At 38.3% G+C, this 15,913-nt stretch overlaps 1 protein-coding gene across 1 annotated transcript; it reads right to left on the bottom strand.

Moving 5' to 3' along the window:
- Window positions 1-955: 955 nt before the first annotated feature.
- Window positions 956-13,356, bottom strand: LOC127434405 (Krueppel-like factor 6). The gene is made up of 4 exons (XM_051687130.1): window positions 13,025-13,356; window positions 10,173-10,737; window positions 8,862-8,985; window positions 956-6,791 (listed from the first exon to the last, which is right to left on the bottom strand). The coding sequence occupies exons 1-4, from the start codon at window positions 13,124-13,126 to the stop codon at window positions 6,740-6,742; spliced, it is 843 nt and encodes a 280-aa protein (XP_051543090.1). The 5' UTR covers window positions 13,127-13,356; the 3' UTR covers window positions 956-6,739.
- Between the last annotated feature and the right edge of the window lie 2,557 nt (window positions 13,357-15,913).

Genomic DNA, 15,913 nt, shown 5'->3' with positions numbered 1-15,913 from the left:
CAATTATTATTTAATTATTTAATTTCTATAACATTTTACAATCATATTTAATCAAACTACACAATGGTCACTGTAAGACATTATAGATATTAGTTTCATTTTTTGTTTGTTTTTGTTTTTGTTAATGCATGATTTCCTGTACAGCTGCTTTGAAACAATGTGTGTTGTGAAAAGCGCTATACAAATAAAAATGACTTTTCACATTTCTATGTGGTTGCTGAAGTGTTCTGAGTGGTTTTTAGAAATGATGCCAAAACCCCCATGTCTCTATATTCTGGTCCCTAGATATGGCTTGAGTTCTTCCTTCAATGCAAGTCTATTGGACTTTTTTCCCCCACTAGTTTTATTATCCGCCAGGTCAAAATACGCAAGTCTGATTGCTTAGAAATGTAACTTCTCCTAAACAAGCTGTACAATTATATCATGTAGAGTCATATACTCTACGTATTTTTCGCTTTCGTGCGTTGTTGCATTCCAAAATACGCCAGACCGCGACTCATTAAATAAGTACACATTGCATTCTCAACATTGCCACAAGGGGTGCTATAGTGGACATTAGTATGAATGGTCCGCTTCTACAGTGAGTTTTCTCTTTCAAGCCAATTACTGTCATGGCAGAGCAAAAGTTTGAAGGTATTATTTTTCTGAGCAAGTAAGTTAAAATAAATATATTTATTGCAACATAACTTTGGACATTGCACGTTGGATTTTGAGCGTAACTCTACCACCCCCTTGAGTGCTTAAGAGCCAAGCGATTGCATTTGTGTACACTTACTGGCGTTAAGTATGTTTCTGGCCTCATAATATCTGCAGCTCTAGCAGTGATGGATGAACCAAAATTCAATACTTCAGTTTAAGGGTTTGTTCAAATCCCTAACCAAGCACCACTAATAATGTAAATCTCATTTCACGATCGTTAGTGCTGTAAATAAATAAAGTGAAGCAAAACAACAAATCAAACTTGTCCGATAAGAATTTCTTATTATTCCAATAAAAAATACATTCATACAGAAATATAACAATTTTGCAAAACAATTTCAAATAAAATTCATATAAAGCAAACACAAATAAAAATCTTAGAAAAGTTTTGTTTTTCTATCTTTACTCTTTTTATTCTTTTGTACAAATATTTTTTAGACAAGAGGGATTCATGAGAGAAAAGATAAGTGATAGAAATTGTTGGTTGAAGCAAGCAAATGGAAAACTTGATTAAGGCTCCATTACCACTTGAATAATTTCAGCCACTGTTGGAAAGACAGAATGTTCTTTGCCCACAAAACCCTGGTTGATCTGATTTTATGGCAGCAAGCTGCTTCAAGTTACTTCATCTGCTGAAAAAAAATCTGTATCTACGTAGCTGATCTACTTGCAATATTGTCAAACCTCCATTACTCAACAAATCAGAGCATGGCGCTTATTTAAAAAAAAAAAAAAAAAAAAACAGTATACCCAAATAATTTTAACTTATTATGAACTATATACACAATAAAGTTCAAAATTTATTTGGTCCCTGACAAAAGAGCATTACAGTTTCAAATCAAACTACACAATGATCACTGTAAGACATTATAGATATTACAGTTTCATTTTTTGTTTGTTTTTGTTAATGCATGATTTCCTGTAAAGCTGCTTTGAAACAATGTGTGTTGTGAAAAGCGCTATACAAATAAAAATGACTTGACTAGACTAAGGCTTATGTCATATGTTAGTGTAATTTATCTGGATTTAGTAATCCTGGATTAGGGGTATCCCCTGTGTTAAACGTGGGAAAGCACGCACACAAACCTATTGCGTGAACCGCTCGATTCTTTCAGCAAGTTCCTAAACTGCAGTTCTACTTATGACCATAAAAAGCATATAAAACAATCGCGTTTGTAAATGTAGATCTTTTGAAGCATTGACCTTCACTTTTAGACATCATAAAGCAAGGACTGAGATCCTTCAGTTAAATTTAATGATGGATTTGGGAACACTTGACCTTTAAAGGATTGATGTTGCTATGTGACTATCCAAGACTAAGACTGCATATAATTGCTTCCACTTTAGGATCTGACTGCTACACGGAATAATGAGAAAGTTCTCAGTGCGGCACAATGTCCCAGCATCAACAACACCACAGCGCTGAGAAACACGGAAAACGAGTGCTGATTCATCAGGGGCGTAACCGTATTTGAGTTATGTAATGCAACTTGTTTCCCACGATCTTACCACAGGTAACCTGGTGTGTTGTGAAACTCCACCCTAGAGTAAAATTAGGTGATGAAAATGACTGGTTTGTACAGTGAGCTCCAAATGTCAGAGACCGCATTAAACATTTGGAATATATATATATATATATATATATATATATATATATATATATTTTTTTTTTTTTTTTTTTTTTTTAAATAAACGTTTTACATTTTGAAAAATTTTAAACAAACAAAAGTTATGTAAAATGAAGTGGAAATATTTAACTATCTGCACTATTTCTAGCTCAGCAGTCAAATGTAAACAAATTTGTAACATTGACCATGTTAACTCCATTGTTCTAAAGGTCAGATCTCCTTGCTTCCATTGAAGCACACAAGAACATTCCCAAATCATGCTGAAACAACATGAATCATCAGATTTTGCACAAACTTGTGAAGTCCATGTCAGTTCGAAAGCACATTGTTATTAAAGTAAAAAGTGAACATAATAAATACTACAAAATTCTGAAATCATGTACATTTTTCATGTTAACTTTTCACTCAAATTGTTATGCTGATATCATTTGCAATAGCAAATTTGTATTCAGTGGAATAATGCAAAATGGAAGCATTTTCGCTAGTGATCTCGGGCCCCACTATACATGGTATATTCTGTATTTTAAACATTAAACTAATCTGCACAGGCCTTCTGTCCATTGCCCAATGTGTTGCATTATCTTATTTATGTCCAATAGTCATCATTTTTAATAATCACAGCTATGAAAATGCATTAAATTGCATGGACAGGCTTTAATGCATATGCATTATTTCTGCAGCTCTGATTCTGAGTTGAATATGTACTGAAATTGTGGATGAGAAGACAACAGATGGATGCACATTTTTAAACATTAGAGAAAGCCACCAAATCCCTGACAAAATATCTGAGTACTCCACCTGCAAGAATTCACCTAGGGCATGTTTCCACCTTTAGCATTTCACAAAGGCTGCAATTTGCAATCATTTTCTGTGAGAACATATTTCACTATTTTGACAAGTCTGAGGAACACCCACCTACTGGGTGTTAAGACCGACTTACGCAACATATAAGAGTGCCAAATCTGTGAACATGGCTGGTGCATCGCTAAAAATTGCTATCCAGTAGTATTCCCTTCATTTCAGTGAAATATAAGATAGAATGTGATTATTAGGTGGTAAATCCAGATTCATAATTTTATAGCACAGCATATTAATAATAGCACAATAATATTAAACTATATATATTTCTTTTTTTTTCTTTTTATTTTGTGGCACTTGCCATTGCAAAACTCCACCTTATGTGCTAATATTGCTCCATTGCCTAATGGTGTTGTGGGTGGTTGACATTTCTATGTGGTTGCTGAAGTGTTCTGAGTGGTTTTAGAAATGAGTCCAAAACCCCCATGTCTCTATATTCTGGTCCCTAGATATGGCTTGAGTTCTTCCTTCATTGCAAGTCTATTGGACTTTTTTCCCCACTAGTTTTATTATCCGCCAGGTCAAAATACGTCTAATTGCTTAGAAATGTAACTTCTAAACAAGCTGTACAATTTGAGGTATCATGTAGAGTCATATACTCTACGCATTTTTCGCTTTCGTGGGTTGTTGCATTCCAAAATGCACCAGACCGCGACTCATTAAATAAGTACACATTGCATTTTCAACATTGCCACAAGGGGTGCTATAGTGGACATTAGTATGAATGGTCCGCTTCTACAGTGAGTTTTCTCTTTCAAGCCAATTACTGTCATGGCGGAGCAACAGTTTGAAGGTATTATTTTTCCGAGCAAGTAAGTCAATATATTTACTGCAACATAACTATGGACATTGCACGTTGGACTTTTGAGTGTAACTCTACCACCCCCTTGAGTGCTTAAGAGCCAAGCGATTGCATTTATGTACACAAACTGGCATTAAGTATGTTTCTGGTCTCATAATGGCTGAAGCATCCATCCAAGCAGTGATGGATGAACCAAAATTCAATACTTCAGTTTAAGGGTTTGTTCAAATCCCTAACCAAGCACCACTAATAATGTAAATCTCATTTCACGATCGTTAGTGCTGTAAATAAATAAAGTGAAGCAAAACAACAAATCAAACTTGTCTGATAAGAATTTCTTATTATTCCAATAAAAAATACATTCATACAGAAATATAACAATTTTGCAAAACAATTTCAAATAAAATTCATATAAAGCAAACACAAATAAAAATCTTAGAAAAGTTTTGTTTTTCTATCTTTACTCTTTTTATTCTTTTGTACAAATATTTTTTAGACAAGAGGGATTCATGAGAGAAAAGATAAGTGATAGAAATTGTTGGTTGAAGCAAGCAAATGGAAAACTTGATTAAGGCTCCATTACCACTTGAATAATTTCAGCCACTGTTGGAAAGACAGAATGTTCTTTGCCCACAAAACCCTGGTTGATCTGATTTTATGGCAGCAAGCTGCTTCAAGTTACTTCATCTGCTGAAAAAAATCTGTATCTACGTAGCTGCTCTACTTGCAACATTGTCAAACCTCCATTACTCAACAAATCAGAGCATGGCGCTTATTTATATTAAAAAAAAATTTAAAAAATTTTTTAAAAAAAAACAGTATACCCAAATAATTTTGGCTTATTACGAACTATATACACAATAAAGTTCAAAATTAATTTGGTCCCTGATAAAAGAGCATTACAGTTTACATTTCAACTCTCAGATGGGACATGCATGAGTGGACTTTCGACTCCACGTGTGTCTAAATGGGGGGGGGGGGGAGCATATGTCTTTAGCTTTCTGGATGGCTGTGCACTGTTTCTACAATACTGTTGCTGGACTAAAAACAACAGCATCCAGACAGTATCGAACTGCCCGAGTCAGCAGTCTGTAGCAGGCAGAGCCTTCAGCAATTCATTACAGCCAGGCAGTACAAGGCAAGGCCTGTCTGACTGGAGCTTGTTAATTACAATAAATCTTTAGGCATTTTTGCTTTATTCTTGGTTTCAGGGGACAGGGGGGTTTGGCATTCCACAAGCATTCAAGCCTTGTGTTACACAACAGAGCCTGTTCTCCCATTTTCAGAGCATTTTGTTTTGCATACACCCCCGTAGATAGAATTCGCACATCTAAAGCGATACATTTAAAAAGTCATTTAGTAGATACCAAGTAGGTAACTTTAAGTGCTCTACATTGCACAATTTACAATTTCACAACATATAGAAATCTGAGGGTAAACGTATCTAAACAGTGACAAGGAAAGAAATTGCATGATTGAGAACATCGAGTATTTACAAGGGCTTAGTTGCAGTGGCCTCTGAAATGGGAAAGGTGCATTTTCAGGTGAAACAGAGCCTTAATAAAGCTTTTTCAATCACTTATACAAGACATTTTGTGACCCCACCTCCCAAGGAGCAAATCTATTCCACAGGACAAGGTCACTTGCATAAGGCACCATTAAGGCAAACAGTGCATTAACAACAGGTAAAATGGAGATAGAAAGAGAGAATTAAGTCGTCAAGATGAAAGGAGTAATGAAAACAAGTCTTGTATGAAATGATCGCTGATCGAAAGGCTCAAGACCCCCATCACCAGAGTGAAAAGCAGTGAAGAATGATCAATGCATTTATGTACAATATTGTAACATTTAACCAGTTGAATTTAGCTGCGCTTTATTGGAATCTATTTGCAGTCCAATTACAAAAAAGTACAAACCCCAATACCATGCAACACCTGTTTATGATAGTGAAGTTATAATTGTGTTACATCTCTAAGCACACAGCTTATACAACGGACTACAAATGAGCTTTTTGCAGCCTGTCGAAGGACAAGCTACTCAACACATTGCACATTTAGTAGCTGCACCGAAACATAAAAAATAAAAAAAAAGCCACTTTCATTCAGGACTGAGGTACTGCCCCAGCCCTCCCTCCTCAGATGGGGCAGGGGGCGAAAACATGCCTGCGACGCCCCCTGCAATCTTGTGAAACAGAGCCCAAGCGCATCTGGCAGGAATTCTCAGTCTCGCGGCTTCACTCAGACTCAGCTGATCTCGACACACCGCGTGGAAACAAAAACGGAACTTGTTCCCCGACACCATTCAGCCCAACAGCGATACACTGGTACCCCCCTCCCACCCCTTCCTTGCATACAGGCCATTCATCTGCTCATGTCAAACAGGATTTTGTTTTAAAAGTACCAGTGTACAGTCCGGGAGTTGTCCCAAATCATGCACCATACAAAACACCATTCATTCGCTCTTTTTTTTTTTTTTTTTTTTTTTTAAACTTTTTCGTATTTTTTTTTTTTTTATGTTTTTTTTTTTTTTTTAGAAATCATCTTTGATTCTTCATTCATGATTTTGTCCCTTCCTTTTCAGTTTCAACAACCAGTCAGTCCGCCTTTTTCCCGGGGCTCACGGAGACACAGGATATGGTGCAAAATGGCATGCTTTGGCTGGAACACACTCCCCCCCCAACGTCTTGCAGGGCCAGGTCAACCAGGAAGCTGGTCAGGACACAACAGATCCCCAGCGTGAAGCTACGGCCCCCTCAAAGGTGCCTCTTCATGTGCAGGGCCAGGTGGTCTGACCTGGAGAAACACCTGGAGAAAGAGAGTGGAAAGGTGAAAAACAAGGTCAGGCAGGGGCCACCAGAGTCATAAAATGAGATCAAAGGTTAAGATCTGTGCATTGCATCACTTATGGGGCCCCTAGTGGCCCTCAAGGTGAATTCATGAAGCAGGAATAGGTGCCATGTCGACATAAAAGGAAAGATTGAAATGTTATGAGCGGGTTATGAGAAACAGGGATGCAAACTAATGAAAGATGAAAAAGGTGAGAAAGTCATAGAGGTGTTCCAGATGTATATTTTCACTTAATTTTCTTGTTGTATTTAAAGCATTTTCTTGTATTTAAAACTTTTTAAACCACATTCACAGAATTCCATTTTCATTTGAAAAAAACATTGATTTCTCTACGTTTACACCTCTCATTCACATTGGTACTGCGTTTTCCTCCATCGAAAACAGGGCGATTCGAAAACGCTCTCCATAACCACATACTTTTGAAAACTATGACGTTTGGAAACTGAAAGTGGAGTGTGGACTAAAACATTTGACATTTCTGTGATGTTTTGAACATTGCTGTTTTGCAAACTCTGCTGATTTAAGTATGTCACCAAGGTAAAGTTATCTAGCTGGTCATCATAGATGAGGTTTTGTCCAAATTGTGATATTATTGGAAGCCTCAGATAAAATGGATTGAAATTTGCATTCTAAAGGGCTCCCACCCCTTTTCTGAACAATTAATTTCCATGACCTTTCAAAGTGTTTATAATTTCTGGATACAGATTTTTAAAATCATTTTTGATTCAGACTGATTTGTTACTAAATAATCTAGACCAGAGGTGCCCAAACTTTTTCCTATGAAGGGCCAAAAATCTTGAGAGAGGGCATGGTAAACGTTGCATTAAATCAAACTGTGTCATTAAAATATAAAAATTGCCCTGTTTCCCCTCCTTTATGATATCATATATATATATATATATATATATATATTACTCCACAATCTGCTAAATGAATGCAATGAAGAGCTGTGTCAATAGCATATTTATTTATTTACATTCATTCCCCCCCATTTTAATCTATGGCAAGGCGGACCAAATCAAAGGTCATCACAGGCATTGTTTCTTTTCTTTTCTTTTTTTACTCTACACAAGATTTATATCCAAGTCAAGAATTGTTTTATAGAAGAGAGAGAAACACACACACACACACACACACACTCTCTATAAAATGTTCTATTACTTTTTCATGACTTTCCTAGGCCATCATATTTTCAGGTATATATAATATATATATATATAAAATTTGAATTTATGTATTTTTTTAGGCCCAAGACAGCTGGGATAGGCTCCAGCACTACATAGGACAAGAGGCTGTAGAAGACGGATGGATGGATATATGGTTTTTAATTTATGACTTGGGGAAACCCTGATTATAGCACAGGGTCAATGAAAATGTTGGCAGGGCAAGTAAAAATGTTGGCCCTCCAAGACCAGAAAAAAATTAAAAAAAATATTCTTGAGGCCTGAGCTGAGAGTTCTACTCTCTTCGTTAACTGAAAACATAATCAAATTAGCAAAAGTACATAGAACTTTATGAATGAGGGGAGTTAGAATTCTGTAGAAATCTCATGATTTCTGTGGTCGTAGATTCCATGTGGGCAGACAAACTCACTGATCAAGTGGTTTAAGAGCCTAAAGGAGAACTATGAAACCCATCAAATACCCACAGAAACAAAACGGCAAAAAGGGAAGTTGAGCAAACAATGGTGTTCAAAGCACACCATCAGGGAAGAGCAATAATTAACAGAGGGAGTGGTGACCAACAGGAGTGGCGCATTTGGCTATAAAACACAGAATATCAATAATGAATTGCAACAGTGTGACTATTGCGCTTTCAGGCATTTAATGCGATTAGGTAATTAAGTGATAAAACCCCAACATAATAGGATGACTCCCATCGATGAACCAATAAATACAGAATCAATTCTGAATGCGGAATCCGTCGTGTTTCACTGATGCACACATGAAAGGATCAGGCAGGCGGCAAGGAAGACAGGTAGGCTTTGATGACTGTCACAGAGAGATAGCGAGACAGAAGTGTGCGTACCTGTCACAGTGACTGCATTTAAATGGCTTTGCACCGGTGTGCTTTCTGAAGTGTCGGGTGAGCTCGTCGCTTCTCGCAAAGCGCCACTCGCAACCTTCCCATGAACACCTGTACGGCTTCTCACCTGTAAACAAAAACACAAACACCTTTCAGAAAATTTCCCCAGGATTCGGCAGAGAAACATCAGCTACTTTGAAAGGAATGCGGCATAGCGTGCTCAGTAATGCACTCAAAAATGCATCTGTAAACAGGATGCATGTTTACAGATCAGGTAACTGCGGTCTATGAGGAAATCTTACAGGGATCACAACAAAAGGATTTGTTAGGCAAAATGTCAGGCTCAGTCACCATTCACTTTTATTATATATACATAAAAAACAAAAAGATGCAATGAAGTGAATGGTGACTGAGACTAACATATCCTTTGGAATTCCACAAAATAAAGAAAATCAAATGATGAGTGATGTCAGAATTTTCAGTTTGGATGAGCTATCCCTTTAAATTTCATAAAATCCTGCATTCCGTCGCAAGGATTGCCAGAATGCATGGTATTACAAAAGTCCCCCTCTACGTTGTGTATGCATAAACAGCATGTGGAACAATGCGAGTCACCCGGTGCCTGTGTTTTGAATGCAATGGGCCCTTTAAAAAGGGGCCACCCAGATCCCCATTCAAAAGCTTAGTTCTTTCCCATGACGAAACCAAAACTGTTTTGGTAGAGCAGGTTGTTTTCATCCTGGCTGGTTTTTTCCCATCCCCCTCCCCACCCCCCCCCCCCTTGCCAAGGCCGCATTCCAAACAGATAAGGTCACCATTTAGGCGTGCATTCATGCAAGGCAAATATTCAGAGTGACATTAGCCTTGCAGCCGAGGACAGCCTGAGTGAACCCTCAACTGCATTACACAACTTCACAGACGACGCAAAACCTCCCAAGTATGCAAGCAAAGTATGCACGTTTCCCCTTTTGGAGGTTTCTATGTCTGTTTGCATTGATTTTGTTGTCATAAATCCAATTTAGAATTATAAGAAAGAAGAAACGTCACAAACAACAGCTAGTTATGTCCCAAAGTAGTTTATGCAGCCTCAATTAAAGGGATAGTTCACCTAAAAATTTAAATTCTGTCAACATTTTCTCACCCTCATGCTTTTCCAAACCAATATGACTTTCTTTATCACACAAAAGGAGAAGTTAAACAGAATGTTACCCTCAGTCACCATTCACTTTCAGGGCTGCCAGTCCCTAACATTCTGCCTCTGTGTTCCACAGAAGATTAAATGTCAAACAATTTGCGATTATAGCAGTTTCTTACCTGTGTGAGTCCGCTGATGTGCTTTTAAATGAGAACTCTTTGTGTAAACCTTTCGGCAGCCATTGAAATGACACCTGTGTACTCTCCTCCTGCCATCCGGAGAGGAATCCCCTCCTGCGGAAGTCTTATCCGAGGCCTTCCCCAGCCCGTTCGGCCGGATCTTCGCCGGCATGTGCAAGTCCGTCTGTTTGGAGCCCCACACCTGCGGGATGCCGGGCTCCTGGAGGGTCTCTGGGGAGGACGGAGGCGTGCTGATGATGGAGGAACTCAAGTGATGTGCTGACTCGGTCAGAACTGAGCCCAGAGGGTTGGAGGTGAAGATGTGAGTGGGCGAGAGCTCCTCCGAGCTGTCGGACGCCTCACTGCAGGCATCCGAGTTGGTTTCTAATATTTGACAGTCCTGATTGTCGTCCTCCTTGATGTTCGGAAGGTTGCCGTTCCCATCTCCCTTATCTCCACAAGCCAAGATGAGCTTGCTCCAGAGATCCTCCTGGGCCTCAAATTTGAGGTCAGACGCAGAGACGTACGGCTCACTCTGCAAGTATCTCTCCAGCTCCAAACATGTCTGATTTCAAACAGAAAACACAGTGTTAGAATATGCATGACAGACTTTACAAGTTTACCAGCTGACAAGAGCAACACAAGAGGATCTAAAGGCAAGGATCAGGAGCCCAAATATAATAATTTAGGGGTCAACAATCTAAAAACCCACATAACCCCCCTAAATGTCTATGGTGGTGGCGGCCTTGTCCAAAAGCCAATAAGTATTACAGGAATAGTTCATCCAAATATCAAAATTCTCTCATAATTTACTCGTCATGTCATCCCAGATGTGTATGACTTTCTTTCCTCTGCAGAACACAAATTAAGATTTTTAGAATAATTTTTCAACTCTGTAGGTCCTCACAATCCAAGTAAACTTTGAAGCTCCAAAAAGCACATAAAGGCATCATAAATGTAATCAATTCGACTCCAGTGGTTTAATCCATGTCTTCTGAGGTGATCCAATCGGTTTTGGGTGAGAACAGACCAAAATATAACTCCTTTTTTCACTATAAATCTTGACATCTGCAGTCTCTAGGCACGATCATGATTTCAAGCTCGAGCACACTTCTGGCACTCTGCGCATACGTCACTAGGAAATGTAATCGAGCTGGAGATCATGATTGTGCCAGATTGGCAAGATTTATAGTGAAAAACAAGCTGCACTGTGGTCTGTTCTCACCTAAAACCAAATGGATCGCCTCAGAAGACATCGATTAAACCACTGGAGTCATATGGATTTCATCTATACTGCCTTTATGGGCTTTTTGGAGCTTTAAAGATTTGGTCACCATTCACTTGCACTGAATGGACTTACAGAGTTGAGATGTTCATCTAAAAATCTGCAAAAGTGTTCTGCAAAAGCAAGAAAGTCACACACATCTGGTATGACATGAGGGTGAGTAAATTATATCAGTTTGTATTTTTGGGTGAACTATTTCTTTAATGGGGCAGGATGTTTCCTCAGCTTTCAAAGCTGAGTGCTGAGGGTTAGCTAAGGTTAACCACACTCTGGCATGTGCTAGAAGACATTTTCTGTTGAAATATGTGTAACATGGAAACATTTCAGACCAATAAAGTAAATTCTTAAATTGTGTTCTATGTATAAACGTGGCTTTGGGAGGTACTTGTTGTATTTCTAAGAACAGTTATCCTCTCGTGAGTCATACAGTCGTTTCAGAGTCCTTTTAAGGAAGCCACAGAACTTCCTCTCGCTTTTCTGTCGAGTTTCCCAATTCATACAGCCTCGACGTACATCTGGACACGTTTTAATAGATTTTAAACAAATTCCAGTGCGAAAGTACCGCGCGGTAGAGTATAAAATGTTTTAGACTTCATTCAGAATATTCACAAAGTATTTTCCAGCAGTGTAGACATTCAGTGGTGCGTTTCAGCTCTACACATCCTCGCTACCTATAATGATATTCACCGTAAACACTAAATATGGCCCGAATAATCTCAAGTTACTGATTCCACACACTTTCCAACAGGGAAAACCCCCTCAGTGTATCTAAACGGTCTGAGTTGGGAAACCTCAAGTAACTGGCGTTACAAGCGCTTCGGCGAATTTAAATGCCACGAGAGACGGCCATGTGGAGTCGTGCCAGAATCCCCAAAAGCCTGAAGGGAAACTACCTGGATCAATTTCAATCAGGTATCCACCGAAACAACCGGGCGACAATACACGCAAGACGCCCGCAACAGTTCAATCTTAAAGTGTATCAGTAAATATACAGGGGAATCTGTTCTGCTATGACAATTAATATAAGCGCCTCCCATAAACCCTGTTATGTGACAGAACATGTGCAGCAGACTGTCAAAGCAATTTAAGTGGAGATTCGTGCAAGAATCACACGGGAATGCAAAATAATGGGTGATCGAATCATGCGATTCTTTTATTCGCTGAATGGAGTGTTTAAAAAGTGTCTGCTATGATTGAAACGCAATACAGATATGATTTATAGCTTAATCGGAAGACTAAAAATCGAACTATATGACAAAAATGCAACAGTATTTTTTATACAGTAACCGATATCATAGCTACGTTCTATCAGGGGTTGATTGACATCATTTACCGCGCTACAATGTATATAATATATAATCAAATAGACGATAGAACGTCCCAATGGAATGTTACAACGTCTCATTCAGCGCAACGCAGCTACACAGACGCGCGTTTACAAACACGTCTCTCTGTTTTCACTTTAAAGACAGAAAAGTCAATATCCACCAATCACAGCTCTTTCTTATCCAATCCGACTTCTGCTTTCCAAAGTTTCACCTATATAACTCAATATAAGAAAAGTTACCTGTTGCCAGTATTCTTCAAGCGATGGCAATGCAGAGAAATAGCCAGTGTCATGAACGATCTGAAGTTCCTGAAAAATGCTGCACATTGGTAGAACATCCATTGCAATCCCAAATGTTAGGCAATAAAACGACTAAAATATCTTCTGGGATCAAAATCAAGTGTGACAAGAAAGCGTCCTCACATGCAACAGCAAAGCAGTGCAGCCGTCGCTTTGCTCGCTCAAAGTCCGCTAGTCCGCGTCTTTCAGCTGTTGAGATCACTTTATTTGCAAACACTGAACTCGAGGTAACGCACTGCGCTCTGTCAACTTCCCCTATTCAAACCTCGCTGCCTGCCTACCCCCTCGTGACAGCGTGACGTGTCTTCACAACGCGCCCAATCAGGGCCGACCAGGTTGCGCGGGCGCATATGATATCACTTTCGACCAATAGCGGCCGCGTGTGGACATACCCCGCCCTTCTTCCGCTGCGATTGGTCAATTCAACTGTGCTTGCATACGCGCTGATTGGATGGCTATATTTAGAAGAGTATATAAAAGAGCCCTGCGCGCTTACGCTTCGATTCTGTTTCTTTGCTATGGAGCAGAGTGTCACATGCCTCTTGTTTTGGCCACCGCGAGCGCTGTCCAATCAATTTGGTTCCTCTGAAGAACTTAGAAGTGTTGAAATACATTCATCTCTTGACTGAACTTGCAATTTTGAATAATACAAATGTCTACCATCTGCCATATCACTTCAATAGGTGTCCTATAAATCACTCCACTATAAACATCAAAATAAATAGCCTTAATAAATAAATCATGGGAGTGGTTCACCCTTATTTTAGACTATTATACCCCCCCCTTCCATTTTATTGAAAAGATTTTCAAACGGGTGCTTAGAACGTGCTCCACACAAACTGCATCTGGTCATTGCTCTTTTATAGCCAATTAGAATACTTTAGAAACGCCCTATGTCAATCATTGTTTATATTCCAGTTTGCCTCTGCCAGGGTTTGCTCATGAGGTGTCATAAAAATAGTATGAGATGGCAAAATGTTCAGCTTTTACTACCATAGAGAAAAATTAAAGGTGCATGCAGGAAATGTTGTGTTAATGTCGTCTTGTACTTGCACTGGGTTTCCATCCACGTATTTTTTTATTTTTTTATTTTTTTTTGCGCATTTTGGATATCACATAAAAACTGCTGGATGGAAACACCAAGATGCTAATAAAATCCCCAAAATGTGCAAAGAAACTTATACGTTCACTGGTGGATATATATTTTTTTTATTTGATAAGAAAAAATGCACATAAACTATGATTGAAACACATTTACTGAATAAGATGTGCATAAAAGAAGTAATGTGACTGAATAATTCATTCATAACTGGACTAACCAGGACAAATCATTGCATCTGAAATGTTGCTCTGTTACCAATAACATTGTAAAAATTCACTGTTTACATCAGCCATGATTAATTTAATCCATGAGTGAAAGAATCCAATGACAGGCCAATTACTGAGATTAAGGGAGTAGTATCCGGCTGATCATGTGATCCTAACATGGCTGCTCCCATGAGGGGACCCTCTCCATGTACAGTAAAACAGCTTTTTTAAGGTTACTGATATGACTGCAGTCTTCATCTCATGTGAGTGATCATGATTTTATACATATATTTCAAAATTACAAGTCATTTCTGTAGGAGTAAAACTTTTTTTTTTATCAAGGAAAAAGTAACTGCGTGCACCTTTAACAAACCAACAAACTATGTAATTATGACCTTTCCTAACCCAAAGCTAAGCCAAATCATAAAATCAGACACCTTAACCAAACCATAAACCTAACCCTGATTTTAACAGGAAAATGACTTACCACAGAAGAAAGAAATCATCAGGGTTTAGAACATGACAAGGGAAGCGTATTACAGGTTATTGACATCAGTCACTGTATTGCATAAATGAATATGGAATAAGTAACCGATTTTGTTCACAGAAGTTCCCTTTCTTAAAATAAAGTGTTAGATAGAAGGCTAGATTAATTATAATGCCTTTATTGAATCAATTTAAAACTTTGTTTGTTTATTGGTTGGTTTTAATGGGAATAAAATCTTTCCTTTTCATACAAGCCAAATCATATGATATCTTACGATTTTGCCATCTCCTGTGAATTTTGAGTTGTTGGATTTGCTGACTTCTGTTTGGCTGATATGTCTTTTGATCACAGGGTTTTGGAAGGAGCATGTGTGATTGATGGAATGGGGGAACCCTTAAGTTTGAATTTGAGGTAAAGTTATTGTTTATTCTCCAATTTTTGTAAGAGAATCAGTCAAATATTTCAATAAACAAAGACCATCACACACACACACACACACACACACACACAAAACAGATATGTTGCTAGGGATTAAAATAAAAGCAGTGAAATTTGTCCAGGATGCCACATTGCTCATGACTCAGACATGAAGCACGTGGTCACTCTGGTAAATGGCCACAGCCTGTGGAGCACAGCACTAGCCATTTGACTTGTGGCCGGTCTTTAAATAGCCATTTGTTTGTACTAACAAAGTCTGGGCTACTAAGAGGTGTACGGTGAACCTTTTGTGTCTGTTTGGTTACTAAGCCTGAATGTAACCAGGATAAATATGGTAATGGTTTCATATAAAACACTTTCTTGTGTCAAATAGTTATGTTTTATATTTATTTAGGTCTTTTTGTTGTGTATTAGCATTTCACTTAACTAGTATTCTCTGTTAAGCAAAATGTCAAATTTTACATGCTCAGAATATAAACACATGTATTTAGCCTGTACTCTGTCTTACAACTTTTACAAACTTAACAATAGCAATTCACATGCTCTCAAAGTGTTCACTTAATCCACTGGAATGATTCTGAAATTGAGAGTTGCCA

This window comes from Myxocyprinus asiaticus, chromosome 44 (assembly GCF_019703515.2).
Source record: "Myxocyprinus asiaticus isolate MX2 ecotype Aquarium Trade chromosome 44, UBuf_Myxa_2, whole genome shotgun sequence".
NCBI classification, from domain to species: Eukaryota; Metazoa; Chordata; class Actinopteri; order Cypriniformes; family Catostomidae; genus Myxocyprinus; species Myxocyprinus asiaticus.
Note: the sequence above shows the minus strand (reverse complement) of the source record. Positions and strands in the feature narration are given on the sequence as shown.

Coding starts and splice junctions, on each gene's coding strand:
- LOC127434405 (XM_051687130.1), bottom strand. CDS start 13,126: ATGGATGTTCTACCAATGTGCAGCATTTTTCAGGAACTTCAGATCGTT. Junction 8,986..10,172: donor ACATCAGCGGACTCACACAG/GTAAGAAACTGC, acceptor TTTTGTTTACAG/GTGAGAAGCCGTACAGGTGT. Junction 6,792..8,861: donor AAATGCAGTCACTGTGACAG/GTACGCACACTT, acceptor CTCTTTCTCCAG/GTGTTTCTCCAGGTCAGACC.